Raw genomic sequence first — 19,179 nt, 5'->3', positions numbered from 1 at the left:
CACTTTTTCCTCCCAACCATGCGCTACAAAAGGAAGACTAAATGAGCCAAGTAAATGCTCAAAGTGCTGAAAAGACACTGATCAGAGATTGTACAACCGGCACCTTGCTTAATATTAACTTATTTTAGTAATCAATATCCCATTAATTGCTAAGACAAAGTGATGCCCAACTTGGCATGCCCCCTCCCCCCAATTTCAAGGTATCATGCAAATCATTATTGTGCTGCAATTATGTTGCCAGATAAAGGTTGGTTACATACAGTGGTTAACATACAAATGATCCATTGGGCAAACAGGAATCATGACATTAGAAAATAGGTAAAGAAAAATTAGCTACCGTCTATAGTTTGGTAGCATTGTGACCATAATTGGGGTTGTTGATGAAGACAGTTGCTAGGTAGATGGGGAGAGGCTGCTTACACATCAGACCTCCTCAGGTATAAAGCGAGTTCATATGCTTTCTTGTTAAGTGTGCCTCCGTGGACACCTTCCTTTCCCATGACTATAACCAATGCTGGAGTACACAAGGAAACAAAACAAAAGTGAACACAATTATTTAAGGGGGGGAGGGCAGAAAGAAAGACACCTTTCCCCACCAACAGAGGGATACAAAGGAGACACAGGTTCATACCCCATCACCCTGCATTGCTAATAAAATTTCCAGAATTAAGACTTAAGCTTACAGCTAGGAAAGTTTAAGAGCAATTTTCCCCTAATACTTAACAGTCTGCCTAGCAGCTAGAACCCAGAGTCTCTCAAGTATTTTGCCATTGAGTATGCCTTCTTATTCAATCCGCCTCCATGGACCCCTTCTTTTCCCATTACAAAGACCAAGACTGAAAGAGAAAGAAGAAAAGTGTTTCAAAAGAAGTGTTAATCAAGAAAGTCACATAAGTTTTAGCAGACAGAACCCTGATTAATAAGTTAACATTAAGTTAGTTTTCCATGAACTGCCAATCACTGAAGTCAATTAGGTCTCCAAAAAGAACTCTCAACCTAGTAATATATTAAACAGAAAATAATAAACTTGACTGCATTGTGGAAGCCCCCATCAATGCAAGCAAAAGTTCTACATAACTATCTTTACACTAGCTAGAGAAAAAAAAAGTGATCATTTGTCTTCTATTTTAGGGCAAAAATATTCTAGCTGATATGACAAGTACACGTCATTACTTGCCCCAAAAATATAAACTTAAAAACTTGGTGAGTTATTTACTTACAAACTCCCCAAATTTTAACATACTTGATAAGTATAAACTATTAAGTTTTACCAGTGAGGCTAAATGCGTCTGTTATTTCCAAAGGAAAATGAAGATCCAATTTTAAGTAGCATATTCAGTATCATTCAGAAAAGGCCAAATTAAATGTATTTAAGGTGTGTGCTTACTGATAGCTTTACCATACTAGCCTTTTTTTAAATTGCGTCTAAAAAAGTAGGTTTACGATTTCTAATTGCTCTTCTATGATGCAATTCAAAGATCTATAACCCAAAATACACGTATATGTCAAATTTTATATTCACTACCACTAGATGTCAGTAGTGCTGTATGGTATAAAATATTCTGGTTTCTTGTGTTGGATGCTTCTTTTTAGCATATTTATCTTTGAGTGCAGCTAAGGTTTAAAGAGATTTGTCACTATTTCAAAGTCATCTAATTTTCTTATAGATAAATATTTATAAACATCAACTCACACCAGAATAAGATTAACTTTTAGGATAATCACAGGGAGCTGGTAGAGCCAGAGCATTAAATTATAACTCAGTGCAGCTTTAAGTCCCCTCATATGGTAGAGCTGTTATTAAAATTAGATTTGCCAAGTCAGCTATAGGAGGCTACAGAAGCACTCTATATTTACAAAATACTCATATGCGTTAACACATTTAAATGTATTTGTAAATCAATTAGATGTCATAACAAACCTCAATTTCAGAAGTTTATTTTGAAAAAGTAGGGATACTTCTTTAGTGCAATTAAGAGTTTCTATAATGTTGACAACAATCTGGAGACACCTGAATTTTTGGACCAAGTATACAAACTAAATGTAATTTCCTACTTTTCAAATCTAAGTCCCAGACACACAATCTTTGAAAATATTTCAGTGAATGGACAACTTACTCCAAAATTCTCATCTAATTATTTATCTCTTCCCCGGCAAAGTTCCTAACTGAAAAATGAACTGATGTTAATTGTTCCTTCTTTATGCTTAGTGAAATGGTTAGAATACAAGCAAGAAAAAAAAGGAGAGAGATCCAAAAGTCAAACGCACTGAAACGGACTAAAATAACCAAGTCATTTGAACAATTTAACAATCTGAAACACCACAGATTATCATTTGACATGTCAAGCAGTTTAAGAGATTTTTAAGTTTAATAAAAGTTAAAGTGAGTTGATATGAATATTCTTAGAACAAAATCAGGATCTAAGAGGTCAGGTTGTAGATGCTTAGAGTAGGTAAAACTAAAGCAGTGCTTCACAGTGCTGAGCAGTTCACAAAAACCACCTTAATAGCCATTATGGACTAACTTTTAACCAAAATGTTAAAAGAAAGTGCTTAATAAGTTGTAATGTGGCATGCAACTTCTAACCAAAAGAATACCTTACTTACCTCTACCAGCTCTGCCGACAGCAACATTGTATGTTGGCTCCCCACCTTGACTCTTTGTCCGGATGTCCATTGTGCAGTCACCATCGACGTATAGACTATCTCTGATCACTGAGCATTTCTTCGCGCCAAGAGTCAAACCGTTGGTAAAGAAACCTTCCCGGTCTTTTCCTACAATCATATCTATTTCTATTGGCTGCCCCCCCACCAAAAAGAAAAAAGAAAAAAGAAATGGAAGTTGTAGTTAATTCCTTTCAGGGCTTGATGTTAACAGGAGCTTACACTACCACCGCGAGACAGCCACAGTTTCACTAAGGTAAAACCAAGATTCAGTCTTTTCTAAAGAATTACTCAATCCGATATGATTACATGTTTTACATCATTTGACTTGACTTCAGTTATCGGTGTCAGCTCTTAACCAAGACCAGTCTATACAAAGAAACTCTAAATAGTTGACGCTAGACAAAGTGCAAACTTACTTATAAACTGTATTAAGTCAACTGAAAGTGTTCACGTAACCGTAAAAATTCAGCCATCAACTCTTTGAACAGAGATGGTCTATCATAGTCACATTACAGTCAATCATGTTTCATCAAATTTAAAGTTGCCTCAAAGTCTCCCGAAATAAAGCCTGTTCTTTGATTGTTCACTTCTCTGCTTGGAATAGCTAGAAATATCCCTGATGATATTATGGACGTCAATCCCTAGACATCATCAGTGCTTTTCCAATTCATATTTCCCTCCTATTTTTCTAGTCACGACTCCTGTTTCTTTCCAACTTCCCTTCCCCTCCCATTTCAGTAATCAGTTTTCTTTCTGGGGAAATGCAAAGTGGATTCCACCTACAGCAGTAGGCAACAGTAAAACAGAGAAAATGGAGGGAGATTGGGAAAGAAACTGAGGTAGCCACCAGAACCGGAAAGGAGAAAACGTGCATTCTAACATTCCATGAATAAGAAGGAAGGCGTCGCCCCCATCAGAACTGCAGAGTCATAGCAGGCCCCAGCCATTTCCAAGCACACTCCCGCAATCTTCCTAGTCAGACAGCGGGAACTCACACACAAAGACAAGAGGACCGCAGGAAAAAAGTTGATGACCAGATGCCAATTCCCTACAAGAATTGTAGTCCACTGCGGGTATACGAGACCTTAAAGTACTATTATCAAGTAATGAGTTCTAAAGTTAGACTTTAAACCATGTTAAGTGGTAAAAGAATAACTAGCACCCGTAATAGGGGACCTGAACGTTGGGGTTTAAGGGGAAGGGAGCTTGGTGCTCCCTTAAGTAATTAAGGAAATGGTCTCATATTTAATACAATTATCACAATTTTAGAAAAAGCCTTGGGCAAAAATAGGCAAAACAATAAACTGGAGGCTTAGTGGCAAATATTCCCCAAACATATTGCAACCACATCAAAACCATCAAGTCTCAAGAAAATCAGGCAATGTGAAGCATAAATCTGCATTAGTTCCTTTACTACCACCACTAAAGAGGGAGGGACTAGGAGAAGTGAAGTGTCCTTCAGGTCTCCGCAATTACTGAAAGCCCCCGAAAAGCACCCCTCTTTTGAGCTATGTTGCGTAACTGGGGATAACCGTATATCGATGAATCTCCATATGAGAAGAAGAGAAATCAATGGCAGTTCGCCATCTTGGAGAATTAAAAAAAAAAAAAAAAAAAAAACAACCTATAGAGCTAGAGCTGAAGTCGAGATTCACGAATCCACCTACGCGGTAGGCGTACATCTCTCGCAAGCCCCAGAGGCCTGGACACCGGCAAACCTACGCAAAGTCGCTTCGAGAATCCCGGGGGCCGGACCCGGGCCGCCGCCTCCCACAGCCGTAGGAGCGGGCGGCGCGCTGTCCGCGGAGCAAGAGGCGGCCAGGGATCCTAGGGACCTCCACCCGGGGCCCGCGCTCCTCAGCTCGGATCCCCAACCCTCGCTTCCACCTCAGGACGTGCATAGTAAACCTCATGGCTTCAACAGAACCTTAGGGTAACCGCACTAGGCGGAAAAAAGGAACCCCTACCCTAGCCCTGGCCGGTGCGCGCCCCCTCCCCCAACCCGGCACCTGAACTGACGCTGAGAACGCCGGGGGCGCCCGGCCAGGGCCGACGAGGAGTCCGGCCGCCGCCCCCAGCCTGTCAGCGCAGACCCAGGCGAGGGGGCGTCCCCGGGCCTCGGCCTCCCCGCCCGCCCGGCAGCCGCATCCTCAGCGCCTGCTGCCTCGCACACCTGCGGGCTCGACCCTCCATGTTGCGGCGCACCCGCAGCCGGCCAACCCCGCTCCGGTGCGGACACCAGGGTCCCGGCCGCCACTGGTCCTCACCGTAATGCTCTGAAAGACGCCCCCGGCCGTGGCTGCCCAGACGTATTTGGCGTCGCAGTAGCCGACAATGGCGGCCTCCTGGCAGCAGCCATCGCACATCAGGTTATCCACGTAGCTCTGCCAACCGGCCATCTTCGAGCCCTTCGCACTGCAGCGGGGACGGCGAGGAGCAGCAGGCGCGGCGGCGGCGGCGGCGGCGGTAGCGGGCGGCGGCGGCAGCACGGGGGGAGGCGGGGCGGGGGCGGGGAGGAGGCGGCTCTGCGCAGGCACCGACCGCCCCCCTCCCCAAGGAGCTGAGGAGGGAGGACGCGGGTACAGCGGTGAGGGGCGAGCCTCAGAGCGCGCCCGGCCGCCCGGCCGCCCACAGCCGCGGGGCTGACTACCCAGCGGCGGGAGGCTGCAAAGCTGCTGTGCCCGCGGCGGCGGCAGCGGCGGCGGCTGTTCCTAACCGCAGCGCCCTGCGTTCTCGGCGGACACGGCGAGGCGTGCGCGCGCGCGTGCGTGCGATCCTTCCGCGGCGCCCGGGCACGGAGGGTCCCGGGAAGGGCGGGGGGAGACTGAGGCGGGGGCGCGGAGGGATACCGCCCCGGGACAATCACGGCCGCCACGTGCGGGAGGCGCCGGCCGGGCGCGGTGCCGTTGCAGGGGATGGCTGAGCCTCGGACCTCGAGTTCGCGGACTGAGTGGCTCCCTCGTCGCTCTCAGCACCCTGGGAACAGCGGTGGCAGAGACGACTTGAAGCCCCGCGGCCGGGCTGTGATGCGCTTTTCTCTTGTATCCGCTGCCCGGGATGCGGAATCTTGAGGTGTCGGATTGCAGAGTTGCCCTGGTGACGGGATGCGGAGCGTTTCCTTTTCTTCGTGGTGGGGGCGGCTGGTGGCAGGGTCGCCCACGATAATCTCCGTGTCCCTAAGGGCACCCTCTTTCCTGGACCCCTTTTGCGCCTCGGCCATACAGGCTGCCCCGCAGGCGCACTCCGGAAACCTGAAATCAGAGCTGGCGTCCTTGGCGCTCAGGAACCTTGCTGAGCTTCGCCGATCTTTCATTGTTGCCTCATTTGGGTACCAGGGGCCTCACATTCTGTGGATTGTTTGCCTAGAAGAGCCGCCTTAAAGTTGCTAATCACGTGTGTGGTTAAATGGCTCGTAAATTCCGAACAAAACAAGCAGCAACCTGTGTTAACTGTTTCTTGGTAACTGGGAAAGTTACTGGTGGCTTGAAGTATACGCAGAAAACGCAACGATTAAAAACTAGGGAAGAGTTCACTGAATGAACATCATAACATTTCTGCTCTGCAGGGTAAAATAATTTCGGGACCCAGATCTGGGAAATATTTGTATTAACAAAGGTAAAAGGTGGGTAGAGTGCCTGAGAAGCTATTCGTATCATCTTTGGTAGCCTGTGGACACTAGGACTAGACGTGGAATTAGGAGTTCCCCAACGACTTCAATTTTAGGTTAAAAGAAACCATCTGCCACTTAAGAAAAAGAAAGCATCAAAACGTCCATAAGTAGATGTTCACCTTTAAAGTTATCGTGTAAAGTCACGATTTGTAAGAGGATTAAGGAATGTATCTCTAGAAAAGACAAAGTTGCTTTAAAAAGTCTTTAATTGGTTCTGAAATTTTATATTTTTTCTGCTAACTCCTTTGCAATGTTCAGCTACTGGAGAGAGAGAGAAAAAAAAAAAGTACAGTAAAAGAACCCCAAGTCAGAGACCTATCAGACAGACACTGTATTTTCTCATGTTCTAAAGATACAGAATACCTGCGTGGTATAAAATGTGAGCCCAAAATTGTTTCATTTTTTGTACATGTGTGTCCCACCTAATTTAATTACACTTAATTGTTCTTGTTTATGACTCTGCCCTTCATTTTAGTCCTTTGATCATGGCATTGTATTATTTTAAAAGTTAATAGATTATTTGTAACAGATATGCTATGTGAGAATTCATCAAGCTGTACGTTTATGCTTGTGCTCTTCATTGTAAGTATAATTCAACAAATTGAAACAGTAAACAAAAAGGTAATGATAGAAAAAATAAAATGAAAATGAAGTATGTTGAATTTTTATTAATTTACTCTTAAGGTTTTAAGATATAATTTCTAGACGTCATTAATTGTTATAGCACAGAGTTGGAAATAACTACATTCTTTTCCTGTTCTTTTATTGTTGGCTTTAAACAGTGAAAGCGTTTGAGCAACAGTATTTTTGAATTCAAATCTCAAAAGATTCTAAAACACATTTATTGGGTAGAACATTCACAAAAATTTAGAATTCCTGTCATTTTTCCATATTTTTCTAAATAATACATTTTAAATTACTATTTACTTTTCCAACATGTTATTTTTCCAGAATTGCAAACAGTAAAATTTAACCTATGAAAAAATATATTCTGTAGAATAAATTTTACAGTTTCAATTTTTAGGTCATATATTCAAAAAGAGTCCATTTGCTGTCTCGGTTTTCAGTACTATGATAAAATAACCTGTGATTGTTTTCTTTAGAGCCAGCTTCCTTGCATGCTGCTTTATGTTCCATTTGTGTATACTAATCTCTTCCTATTTCATCTAACTGTTGCTTATCACACATTTCAGAAAGTATAATAGAGGTAGAATACTGAGCTTTAGTAATAACAACATTGGTTTACTTAAGTCCAAAGGAGTATCAGTGTGAGAAAAAGAATTGCCAATTTGTATATTTCTCTACTTTTTTGACGGTAACTAATCCCTAGGGTAATAATTGTAACATCTGGGCAGAAGTCTAAAAAGTTGTAGCTGTGTTGTTGATACAAATATCCAGACTAATGTTGCCATTAACAATCAGTAGCATATTTAAGTTTGGAATGCATTATTATGCATTCTTTCCAGAATGCTTTTATTTTAGTACAGCAGAAACTGTAGTAAGCCACCTTCTTTAATGTGTAAGTAAAGTGGTGTCTGAACCACTTGAGTCCATGTAAAAACCATTTGAAATTTTAGCAAAACACAAACAAATTATCTTTAAAATGTATACAACCTACAAACCACAGTGCTTCCATTATTCACGTAAAAAAAAGAAAAATAAAATGTATACAACCTGATAAACATTAGGGGCAGGATCTAAAACTATAGACTGTAAATACCCCAAAATTTAGTAAAACCACAATTAGCCCTCAGTTGTCTAAAAATTTCACTTGCATACTTCATTTCTGAAAAAAGTACATTATCACAGCAGTAAAGCTTAGAAAATGGAGAAAAATCATCCTTAATCCCGCAAGCTAAGTTATCTTTTGAATGTATTCACTCTTTATTTATGATTTTTACAGTAAAGAAAAGGAGTACCTATAATTCTTCATTTGGCCATTTTACCCTGAAATTCTATGAATTTTTGCTTTTTATATTTTGAGGCTATTAGGAAAATGGAAGTTTAAATTGTCATATTTTTTCTTTCTGATGAATTTATTCTTTATCATTTAGTAGTTGCCCTCTGTATCACCAATACTGCTTTTTGTCTTAAAATTTATTTTGTCAAATATTAAGGTAACATCCCAGCTCTCTCTTTATTGGTGTTTACCTTATATATCTTTTACCTCCCCCACCCTTCTTTCACCTTTGTCTGTCCTTAAATTTTCTTTCTGTCTCATAAGCTTCACATAGCTGGATTTTTTTTTTTTCCAATATGGCAATATAACCTTTAATTGGCAAGTTTATTCCATTTATGTTCATTGTAATTATTGACATATATTTTGACTTGTTTGAACTAATTTTATTAGTCTCATTTTTTTCTATGCTGCTTTTTTCTTCCTTGGCTTTAAAAAATGTGGGGTATGTGTTTTATTTTTCCATATTTTTTTTCAAATTTATACTATCAATTTCTATTCTTTTAGTGTTACCCTTAAATTTTTGCCTTGCATATTTAATACAATAAAGTTTTAAGTTCAATATCTTAAAACCTCCCCCTAGACAATCCAAGGATCCCAGAATATTTTAAATCTGGACATCTCTGTTCACACTATTTTACACAGATGTTTATGTATGTGTGTATATATATGTACTTACATGTTTGTATTTTACTATTCCTTTTCATATCTCAGATCATCATTCTATGATCATTTTTCTTTCTAAAGTACATCTCTTAGAAGTTCCTTTAATAGAGGTCTCTTGGTCATAAACTTTTGTTTTTCTGAAAATGCCTTTATATGACTTTCATCTTCCAACAATGGGTTGGATCTACAATGCAAAATAGACACTTGGAAGATGTTATCCCATTTCATTCTGGTTTTTGGCATTGCTGTTTTGCCATTATGGATGATTTGTCTCTTTTCTTCTGGCTACTTTGGAACGTTTTTGTGTTTGCTCTTCTACAGTTTGACTATGATGTGTTTACATTTGGGTTTTTCTTAGAAAAATAGATTTGTATCTGTCATCACCTCTAAAATTCTCAATCACTATGTCTTCAATTATTCCTTTTTCTCAGTTCTCTCTACTGTCTTCAAATTCAGAATATGTATGTTTCTGTTTCCTCTTCTGTTCTGCATGTCTCTTCTTTCATCTTTATCTTCTTACTCCTCTCTGTGCTCTGCTCTGGGTAATTTCCTCAGCTATGTATTTCAGATCACTGTTCAACTGTATTTCACCTGTTGTTAAACCCATACATTGAGGTTTTTTAATTTCTAAAAGTCTATTTTTCATTTTAGAAGTTCCATTTTTTTTATGCATATCTTCCCAGTTATTCCTGACACTCTTGTATTCTTTCTCCATCTTTGTGGTTTCATACTTCATTCTTTAAATGTTTCTTACCTACTTATTCTGTACTCTGTGTTTGTATCTGACAATTCCAATATTAGCTACCTAATATAAGTTTCTTAGTAAGAATGGGGGTGCTTTAGATGGTGGTGGTATTTACATTATCAAATGATTTAGACATCTATATATTTGACATTCACTTTTAAAATGCTTATAAAAGCAATGCAGCCATTGTTCAATTTACACTTTTTTAAGTTCTCTATCAGGATGTTTGTGAACATCAAAGACTAAGACTAAGACTATCAAAGACCATGTTGATGCTTTATCCCACTTTACAATGTCAGGCTGATCCAAACTCATAATATGAATAGATGTACATTGACCAAAGAGACCAGCAGAGAACAAAAGCATAAACAAACATGAAAGTAGGCTAATTTTACCAACTTGAGGTCAAAAGTAAGTATTTTTAGAAGTGAGTGAGTAACAAGATGAAGTAGATAATGAAGGTGGTATTCAGGACTGTTAATAACTGGAATTCCAAATAGAATCCAGGGAGGTTAAAGTGAAACACTTTCAATTCCTTTATGTTGTAGAGATTAGACTTGATGACTTATGTGGCTCTGCTTTAAAGACCTCTCTAACAAAATATTTAATTTGAACAATTTATTTGCTATTGATTCTTTTAGTGGATAGTAGATATTCCTTGTAATATTAACATTTTTCAAATCATATAACAAGTATTGAGCTCTTGCTACAGCTGTACTTGTTGGTATGTACTAAGGATATTATTTATTAAAAAGGTCCTTGCCCTCCTCTGATTTAAAATCAGGCAGGAAAGCAATGCATGCAAAACACTTAAGCAATGTGGTCTGGTTGTAGAATATGTAAGAGGCAAACAAGGATATGAACTAATTGTATTACCATTAGATCACAAAATCAGATGGTATACACTCTAGAAGGGCAGAGATGATGAAAATTAATGGAGGCAGGAGTTATAAGAAATAAAATAATGTTTCATAGAAAAGACCCAAGTACTGTTAGACCTTAGGAGTGGGTAGAACTGAAGCTTGATTTTTAAAATTATAGAGACAGCATAAGCTACTGATTCCACATCCCACTAGAAAAAGTAGCCCACAGAATGAGAGAAGATATTTGCAACACATACATCTGACAACGTACTTGATATGGTTTGGCTCTGTGTCCCCACCCAAATCTCTTGTCAAATTGTAATCCCCACATGTCATGGGAGGGGCCCTTGTGGGAGGTGACTGAATCATGGGTGGACTCCCCGCTTGCTGTTCTTGTGATATTCTCACAATATCTGGTTGTTTGAAAGTGTATATCACTTCCCTCTTCACTCACTCTCTCTCTCCTGCTCCGCCATGCGAAGACTATGCCTGCTTCTCCACCTTCTGCCTTGATTGTTTATTTCATGAGGCCTCCCCAGCCTCACCACCTGTATAGCCTGTGGAACTGTGAGTCAATTAAACCTCTTTTCTTTATGAACTACCCAGTCTCAGGTAGTTCTTTATACCAATGTGAGTACAAACTAATAAAAATCACTCAAAATGTGTAAATAAACTACAGGACAATGGAAAAAGAGTGACAACCTGTAAGAAAAGTGGGCAAAGGCTTGAATGGAAAATCTACAAAAGAGATTACAGATCAATAACCACAGGAGAATATGTTCAAATGCGTTAAGTCACAGGAAAAAGCGAATTATCTTTTGTACCATCTTATACCCATTAGGATGGCTATTAGTAAAAAAAAGAAAATAATAAGTGTTGGTGAGGATGTGGAGAAATTGGAATCCTTGTGCACTCTTGGTGGGATGTAAAATGGTACAACCAATATCGAAAATAGTAAGGTGGTTCCTCAAAAAATTTTTTTAAATTTGCCATATGATCCAGAAATTTCATTTCTGGGTATATAAACAAAAGAAGTGAAAGCAAGAACCCAAACAGATATGGCACATCCATGTTCATAGCAGCATTACTTCCAATAGCCAAAAGGTAGAAGCAACCCAAGTGTCCACGACAGATGGATAAACAAGCTGTGGTATATACATACAATGGAATGTTATTTAGCCTTAAAAAGGAAGAAAACTCTGACACATGTTAAGACATGGATAAACTTTAAGGACATTATGCTTAGTGAAATAAGTCACAAAAAGACAAATACTATATGATTCCACTTATATGAGATACTTAGTTAAAATCCTAGAGATAGTAAATAGAATGGTGGTACCAAGGGTGGAGGAAGGAGGAAGTGAGCTATTGTTTAATGGGTACAGAGTTTCAGTCTAAGAAGACAAAAAGACTTTTATGTGGATGGTGGTAATGGTAACATAATAATGTGAATGGAATTCATTCCACTGATCTGTACACTTAAAAATGGTTAAGATGCTAAGTTTTGTTATGCGTATTTTACAATTAAAGTTTAACCACAATGCAATACCACTATATACCTATTAGAATGATAAAAATGAGAAAGAGAAAATACCGTGTTACCAACCAGAATCACACATACACTAACTGCTATTAGGAGTGTAAAATAGTACAATAATTTTGGATGATGTTTGCAGTGTCTGCTATAACTGAACATATACAAATCGTAAGATTTCACAGTTCCACTCCTAGATATATATCCAAGTATAAAATGCTTCCATGTCTTCCCTAAAAGACTGCAAGAGTGTTCACAGCACAATTTATAATAACTCCAAACTGGAAACACCCAAATGCCTGTCAAAAATAGAGAGGATAATAAATGTTATATTCATGCAATGGAATATTATACAGCAGGGAGAAGAAACAAAATGGTAACTATTTTCAACATATGGATGAAATTCATAAACATACAGTTTAAAAAATGCCAGGATTTCAAACTCATGATCTCAGGTGATCCATCCGCTTTGGCCTCCCAAACCTAAATAACTTTTCCAACAAACAAAACCAGTACTCCTTAAAGAAATGGTTGTTTCTAGATCTAAGGCAGAGTAAATATAATATGATGCCTGGAGCACCTTATAGTTCCAGAAAGGAAGTGTCGAGACAGAAATTAGATTAGTGAATGCCTAAGGCTGAGACTGGGAATGGGGAAGTGACTGCAAATGAAGATGATGCTTCTTTGGGGGTGGTGAAGTATTCTACAATTAGCTTGGCCTGTTAGTCTTACAACTCTGTAAATATACTAAAAATTATATTGATATCATGTACCTCCTGATGTGATGAGTATGAAAGTTGAACATGTGCATACACGTCAATAAATTTTATGGTATATAAATTATACCTCAACAAAGCTGACAAGAAAGTGCTCAATAAGAACAAACGAAAAGGATGGTGTATGTTGAAGACATGCAAGAACCAACCGAAAGTGCTACCAATGGCCAAAGTTGGAACAATTTGAGCCACAAATTAAGTAATGGTAGTACTGGAATAAAGCCCCAAAATAAAACCTTCATGATGTTCATGACTGCATACTGACATAAATAAAAAAATGGGTAAGAAGGGACAAATCTTCCTTACAGAAGAATTGCAAGTACTAAATATAGAAGGAACAAGGGCAATAGAAAATCACTATTAGAACACCACAATAATAGCTACTATGCACAAGATCCACTGATGAATGCTAAAATTAGTGAGTGAAGCTTTTGGGATAAGGGAGATAAAAGTATCTCCTTCTAAATATTTATTAATTACTGTGGTCATTTAACATAAGCCTATAAATTCTTTCATATACCCTCCTCCAAAGGTACAGCTTAACTCCTTTTCTCTTGAGTGTAGGTTGGACTTGGTGACTTGCTGCTAAGGAACAAAATATGAAAAGGGAAAAATAGCAAGAGAAGAGTGGCAAGCATGACTTTGAAAGTGGGTCAAAGTTAGCATCAAGAATAAGTCATGTTGATATAATGTGCTTGCTGACGTGATAAATATGTATTTTGGGGTTTTTGGTTTTGTTTTGTTGGTGGTGGGTTTTTTGTTTGGTTTTTGTTTTGAAACAGTCTTGTTCTGTTGCCCAGACTGCAATGCAGTGGCATGATCTCCGCTCACTGCAACTTCTGCCTCCTAGGTTTAAGTGATTCTCATGCCTCAGCCTCCTGAGTAGCTAGGACTACAGGCACACGCTACCATGCCTGGCTAATTATTATTATTTTTTTTTTTTGTATTTTTAGTAGAGACAGAGTTTCACCATGTTATGTTGTCCAGACTAGTCTTCAGATCCTATGATGTGATATATATCAAATCTCCTAAAGCTGAACATGGCAATACCCTAGGACCTATCAATTCCATCCACAGGTATACATGCAGAAAAACATGCTCACATTTTTTGTATGAAAAGACCTTTAAAAAAGGTTGAAAAACAGCATTATTTATAATAGCGCAAATGCCTATCAACAGTAGAATAAAAAATAAATTGTGTTATATTCAAACAATGGAATACCATACAGTAATGAAAATAAATGAAATATTAATACACAACACATCAGGAAAGACTCATCCAAACAATGTTTAATAAAAGAAGCTAGGGATAAAAGACTGCATACTATATGATTTTCATTTTTATAAATGGAAAACATAAACAAACACAACTTCTGGTGCCAGAAGTCAGAGTAGTAGCTAGCATTGGGGAAGAGGGGCTAGTGATCAAGACGGGGCATGAGAAAGGCTTCTGGGATGCTGGTAATATTCTATTTCATGATCTACTTAAAGCAGTGGTTATACAGGTTATTTGCTTCATAATAATTTGTTGAGCTGTACCTTTATGATAAGTGTACTTTTCAGTATATATACTTTAACAACCAAGCTTATTTAAGTAAAAAATAAAACCCTTTGGCATTTAGCTAGATACTCCTGGATTAAATCCCTGCCCTACTACTTACTGGATATTACCTAATCTCACTAAGCTGCAATTTCCTGATATATATAAGAAGAATAAGTAATACTTAGCTCAAAAGACTATTTTAAGGACTAAATTAAATGAAAATATAATATATAAAATATACAAAGTAGGACCGCAGGCTCTGGTACAATAGACAATAAAAAGCTGTCATCATCATCATCATTATTATAATAAACAAGGGGGGCTGGGTGAGGTGGCTCATGCCTGTAATCCCAGCACTTTGGGAGGCTGAGGCAGGAGGATCATTTGAGTTCAGAAGTTTGAGACATGGTGAAACCCCGTCTCTACTAAAAATACAAAAATTAGTTGGGTGTTGTAGCAGATGCCTATAATCCCAACTACTAGGGAGGCTGAGGCATGAGAATCACTTGAACCTGGGAGGCAGAGGTTGTGGTAAGCTGAGATCATGCCACTGCGTTCCAGCCTGGGGAATAGAGCAAGACTCTATCTCCAAAAAACAAAACAAAACAACAACAACAACAAAAAAAAACAAGGAGAAGCTTCCTTTTAACTCTGGGCCATTCTTTGTTGCATATGCCTCCAAAGCGGCTCAGCTTGGGTAAATCTCACAAAGTCCCACTTGATTGTGTCTGCTTTTAGCCTCTCCAAAGAGGTTCTGAATCACCCCGAGAAAGAAGACATTCTATCCTATCTCTATTCATCAGCTCAACACAAAATATCCCATTTGTGTGTGTGGCCAAAACTACCCTTCTCCCTGCTCCCCTAGGTGAAATAAGAATGGGAAGAAGCCAGGGACTGGGTAGGAAGCTTTGAACATGGCATCTTCCAAGGTTAACGAACTGGAAGATACTTTGCTTGTCATATGACTCAAGCTCAAGCAGAAGACAGGCACTAATGATATGGTGATGTAAGCATAAAAATAGAGTAAGATTAAATTGAAATAAGTGGAGTCTATGAAGGAGTATGAGCTTCTAACTAATGAGTTAACAAAAAGTATAGAAAAATTGGATTGTTAATTAGCACCAGGGTTCAGCTGCATAACCAAATAAAAAAGAGGTCCATTCATGTATTCCAAAGTGATAAATTTCCCAAATGTCCTACAGAGGTCTGCTAAGCACATAGACTCAGGTAACGAAACTCTGGTGGTTCCAGCAATGGTAATAAAATATCAATAAGAACATACATGTTGTTTAAAATCCTAATATGCCAGATCAATCTACCCCAATATAGAGTAGTGTATTATATAATCTTGACCAAATGAGACTTTAAAATACATTATTTCAGAAAGCAAACACCAAGTTCTGGGGCAAACTAAAATCTAGAGAAAGGAGTTGACTTTAAAAAGTTTGAGCAACCTAACAACGAAGTTTAACAATAAGAAAGAGAGGCTCACTATTGTCTTATGTTTATGTCACTTGAGGAGAAAAAACTGAATTTTGTGTTTCAAGCAAGAAATGGTAAAAACAAACAAAAGAAAAAACAGACCCCAGGGAATTTGGAGTTGAGTAAAAATTATTACCCAGAAGGTATCCAACTAATATTACTGAAACATTAGAAAGAAATCAAAATCAGTTTATCTCTAATACTAGAAATGTATAAAACAACTTTAAGAAATAAATTCACCACATGACATTTGACGTTTGGAATAGTTTAGGCTTAAATGTTGTAATAAGTTTTGTTATATTTGTATATTTTGTCTACAAAATGCATTTTGTGTATTTTAAGGTGTTGAACATTCAAAAGAATCAGACATGTTAAGTTTGCAATTGCTGTTTAAATGAATTTAATCAAATTTTATATCAATACCTAAATACTCCACTGGCATTAAGGTTCATATCATTGTGAGTGTTCCTCTCTATGCAAAAATTCTCTCAGATATTAAAGGCTAATCCATATGCCAGCAGACTCAGTCTCTGCAGAGAAGAGAACCATGACTCACAATGCACCCTGTGTGCTGGGAAGATTTCTGTCTTAGTGTGCTTGGGCTGCCATATTAAGTACCATAGACTAGGGGATTCGAACAACAAAAATTTACTTCCCAATTCTGGCAGCTAGAAGTCTCACATCAAGGTATAAACAAGATTGCTTTCTTCTGAGGCTTTTCTTCTTAGCTTGTAGATGGCCATCTTTTCTCTGTATTAATACATGATTTTTTCCTCTGTGCCTTCCTGTCTCATAATGTCCTCTTCTTGTAAAGACACCTGTTATATTGGATTAGGGCCCACCCATGAGTTCATTTTGCCTTAATTACCTCTTTAAAAGCCTTGTCTCTAAATACAGTCACATCTTTAAGGTACTGGATGGGTGTTAGGACTTCAACATATGTGTGAATTTTGGGGAGCAAAATTCAGCCCATAATGATTTCTAAGACCCAAGAGACTGAGGGCTCAAACACTGTGGGCAGAAGAATCCAGCCTTGGAAAGGATCTGTGATGGAAACTCTGGGGATACAGAAAAGGAACTGAATGATTCAAGGAGCATAAATCAGAGAGGAGGGTATATTCTGAGGAAGAGAGAGGGGAGACCCAAGGGCTGTGGTACAGAGGACCCTGTCTGCACATTGGTCACCACAATCTCAATGCCCAGGTCATACTCAAGAATAATTCAATCAGAATATCTGGGGGTGAGACCTGGGCATCAGTAACTTTTAAAGCTCCCCAACTGATTCCAACTGTGCAGCCAAGGTTGAAAACCTAAAGGTTTAATCACAAGGCCTTGAGCTCCAGTACCCTACATAAAGAAAGTTAGACTAGAGGCTAGAACTTTCTGACATTTTGCTTTGCAAAAGGTAGGGACGGATGGCCCCCACACCCATATCAAAGTAAATGGCAGACGTCTTGATCATCTTCACTCTGAGCCAGAGGGTCATCTGAAACAGCCACTGGTTGTAATGACTCTTGCTGAGAAATACTAAATCTGACATTCCTGTCTCCCTTGACTCTTTCGAGGCACTTTACCCCTGATTTTGAGCTTCAGGGTTTTTCCATAGCTGTGTCCCACCCCTACCAACACTCTCCCTATCCTCTATCCCCAAAAAGAAAGAAAAAGTGGAAGTGGGAAAGTGCATTTAATATATTTGCAGATGTACATATTTGCAAATATGTTGGGAATGTCTGAGCCATGTTAATGCAGTGAATCCTTTGACCCAATCCTTCAGGAATATTGCATCATGGGAATACTGTACTTAGAACAACACAATATTACCATGGGCCTCTCTGCCCTGTGCAAATATTAGTCTTTAACAGGACTGACCAAAAACAGATGTTTCATATCTAGAATGTTTTCTCACAGAGAGTTTCAATAGAAATATTTTAGCTCCTCAGATACATCCAAACAAAATATTTGGTCTTCAAACAGTCTATTTTAAAAGTCAGTGAGTTGTGGCTTCACTAGAGCAGAAGAAGTATGAATCAGATACCTGTTTTCATTTTTCATCTTCGGGTTAAGCAAGAGTGAACAGTGAAAAGTGATAAAATTCTGAACTCTGGTGATTCAGAGATGATTTTTTAAAAACATAGATCCCTCATGTAATAAACCTGAGAAATGCCAGTGACATTTGCTATACTGTGACTCTTTTCATGCTTATTTGTATTTTAAAACCAGAAGTGACTTTTGATTAGAAAAATTTGTCTCTGGGATATACTAAAATCATGAATGTAGCCAAATTTTAGTCACATCCTCAAAGAAATGTGTCACTTTAAAAAAAGACCTAATATGACCAAAATGTCAATATTATTAATATGGCATATTCAAAATACAGGAAAAAACATGGACAGTAAAAATATTCTACAACAATGCTTCTCAAATTTAAATTTATATAAGAACCACCTGAGGATCTAGCTAATTCTGATTCTGGAGGGCCCAATACTCTGCATTTCTAACAAGCTGGTGGGGGTGGAGGGGGAACACTGTTGCTGTCAGTCTGCAGACTAAAGGCTCTGAAAGCCTGATTTCTTCCTTATTAATTATGCCCACTCTAAAGATAAAGCTTTAGTTCTTTAGTAACATTTTCATCAGCTTTGAACAGTCCTGACAGTTACAACTTTATATTACCACCCCTTTAAAAAAAAAAAAACAACTCCCTAGAGGATCTCTTCCTGAACAAATTTTCCCTTACCATCATTGTTTTACTTGATTATATGGCCTATAAAAAGAAAAATTGCATAAGGGCCATGAACTCTCATTATTAATGAGCAAACAGACTTCTCCCCAGTGTATGATTGAAAGTCTACTAGTAAGGTAATGTTTAGCAATGATCACCACATCACTTCCTGTAATAGTAATGGCAACTTCTGCTGACTACTCACTATTTGTCAGACATAATGGTAGGTGATTTATTTAAGTCATCATAACTAAATGTTAAAAAAAATCCATGAAAGTATTTATTTTATTACACTTGATCTTAGCCAAAAGGCCGAGAAGTGATTAAGTATTTATTTTATTTAGCAAACAAACACTTTATAATGCTTTCTACATACCAGACATTGTTCTGAATGCTCTATAAATATTCACTCAATTAATCCACATAAATCATATAAGGTTGGTGTTACTCAACCACCTTACAAATAAGAAAGCTAAGGCATGGAGAAGGTCAGTACTTGCCGAAAGTTATTTAGTTAGGAGATGGTTTGAATTGAACCTACATAGTTTGGCACTTAG

The 19,179-nt window shown here is 38.5% G+C and overlaps 1 protein-coding gene and 1 pseudogene across 2 annotated transcripts; both read right to left on the bottom strand.

Annotated features, from left to right (window-relative positions):
* Positions 1-220: 220 nt before the first annotated feature.
* On the bottom strand, positions 221-5,262 carry PFN2 (profilin 2). 2 transcript variants are annotated; one of them, XM_032263412.1, is made up of 3 exons: positions 4,935-5,262; positions 2,608-2,800; positions 221-836 (listed from the first exon to the last, which is right to left on the bottom strand). In XM_032263412.1, the coding sequence occupies exons 1-3, from the start codon at positions 5,064-5,066 to the stop codon at positions 739-741; spliced, it is 423 nt and encodes a 140-aa protein (XP_032119303.1). In that variant the 5' UTR covers positions 5,067-5,262; the 3' UTR covers positions 221-738. The 2 variants fall into 2 exon arrangements, with proteins under 2 accessions (XP_032119303.1, XP_032119314.1); XM_032263423.1 differs by having other exon boundaries at positions 221-514.
* Positions 5,263-18,814: 13,552 nt separating this feature from the next.
* On the bottom strand, positions 18,815-18,946 carry LOC116545086 (annotated as a pseudogene).
* Positions 18,947-19,179: the final 233 nt, after the last annotated feature.

The sequence above is a fragment of the Sapajus apella genome, unplaced genomic scaffold, assembly GCF_009761245.1.
Source record: "Sapajus apella isolate SASKATOON/1434 unplaced genomic scaffold, GSC_monkey_1.0 scaffold4, whole genome shotgun sequence".
Lineage (NCBI taxonomy): Eukaryota > Metazoa > Chordata > Mammalia > Primates > Cebidae > Sapajus > Sapajus apella.
This window is presented reverse-complemented; position numbering and strand designations above follow the sequence as displayed.

What these genes read in the sequence shown, in the direction of transcription:
- PFN2 (XM_032263412.1), bottom strand. Translation starts at nt 5,066, where the DNA reads ATGGCCGGTTGGCAGAGCTACGTGGATAACCTGATGTGCGATGGCTGC. An exon ending in GCGTCTTTCAGAGCATTACG is followed by an intron (nt 2,801 to 4,934) that starts GTGAGGACCAGT and finishes GTGGGGGGGCAG; the next exon opens with CCAATAGAAATAGATATGAT. An exon ending in TGTCGGCAGAGCTGGTAGAG is followed by an intron (nt 837 to 2,607) that starts GTAAGTAAGGTA and finishes TTTCTCTTTCAG; the next exon opens with TCTTGGTCTTTGTAATGGGA.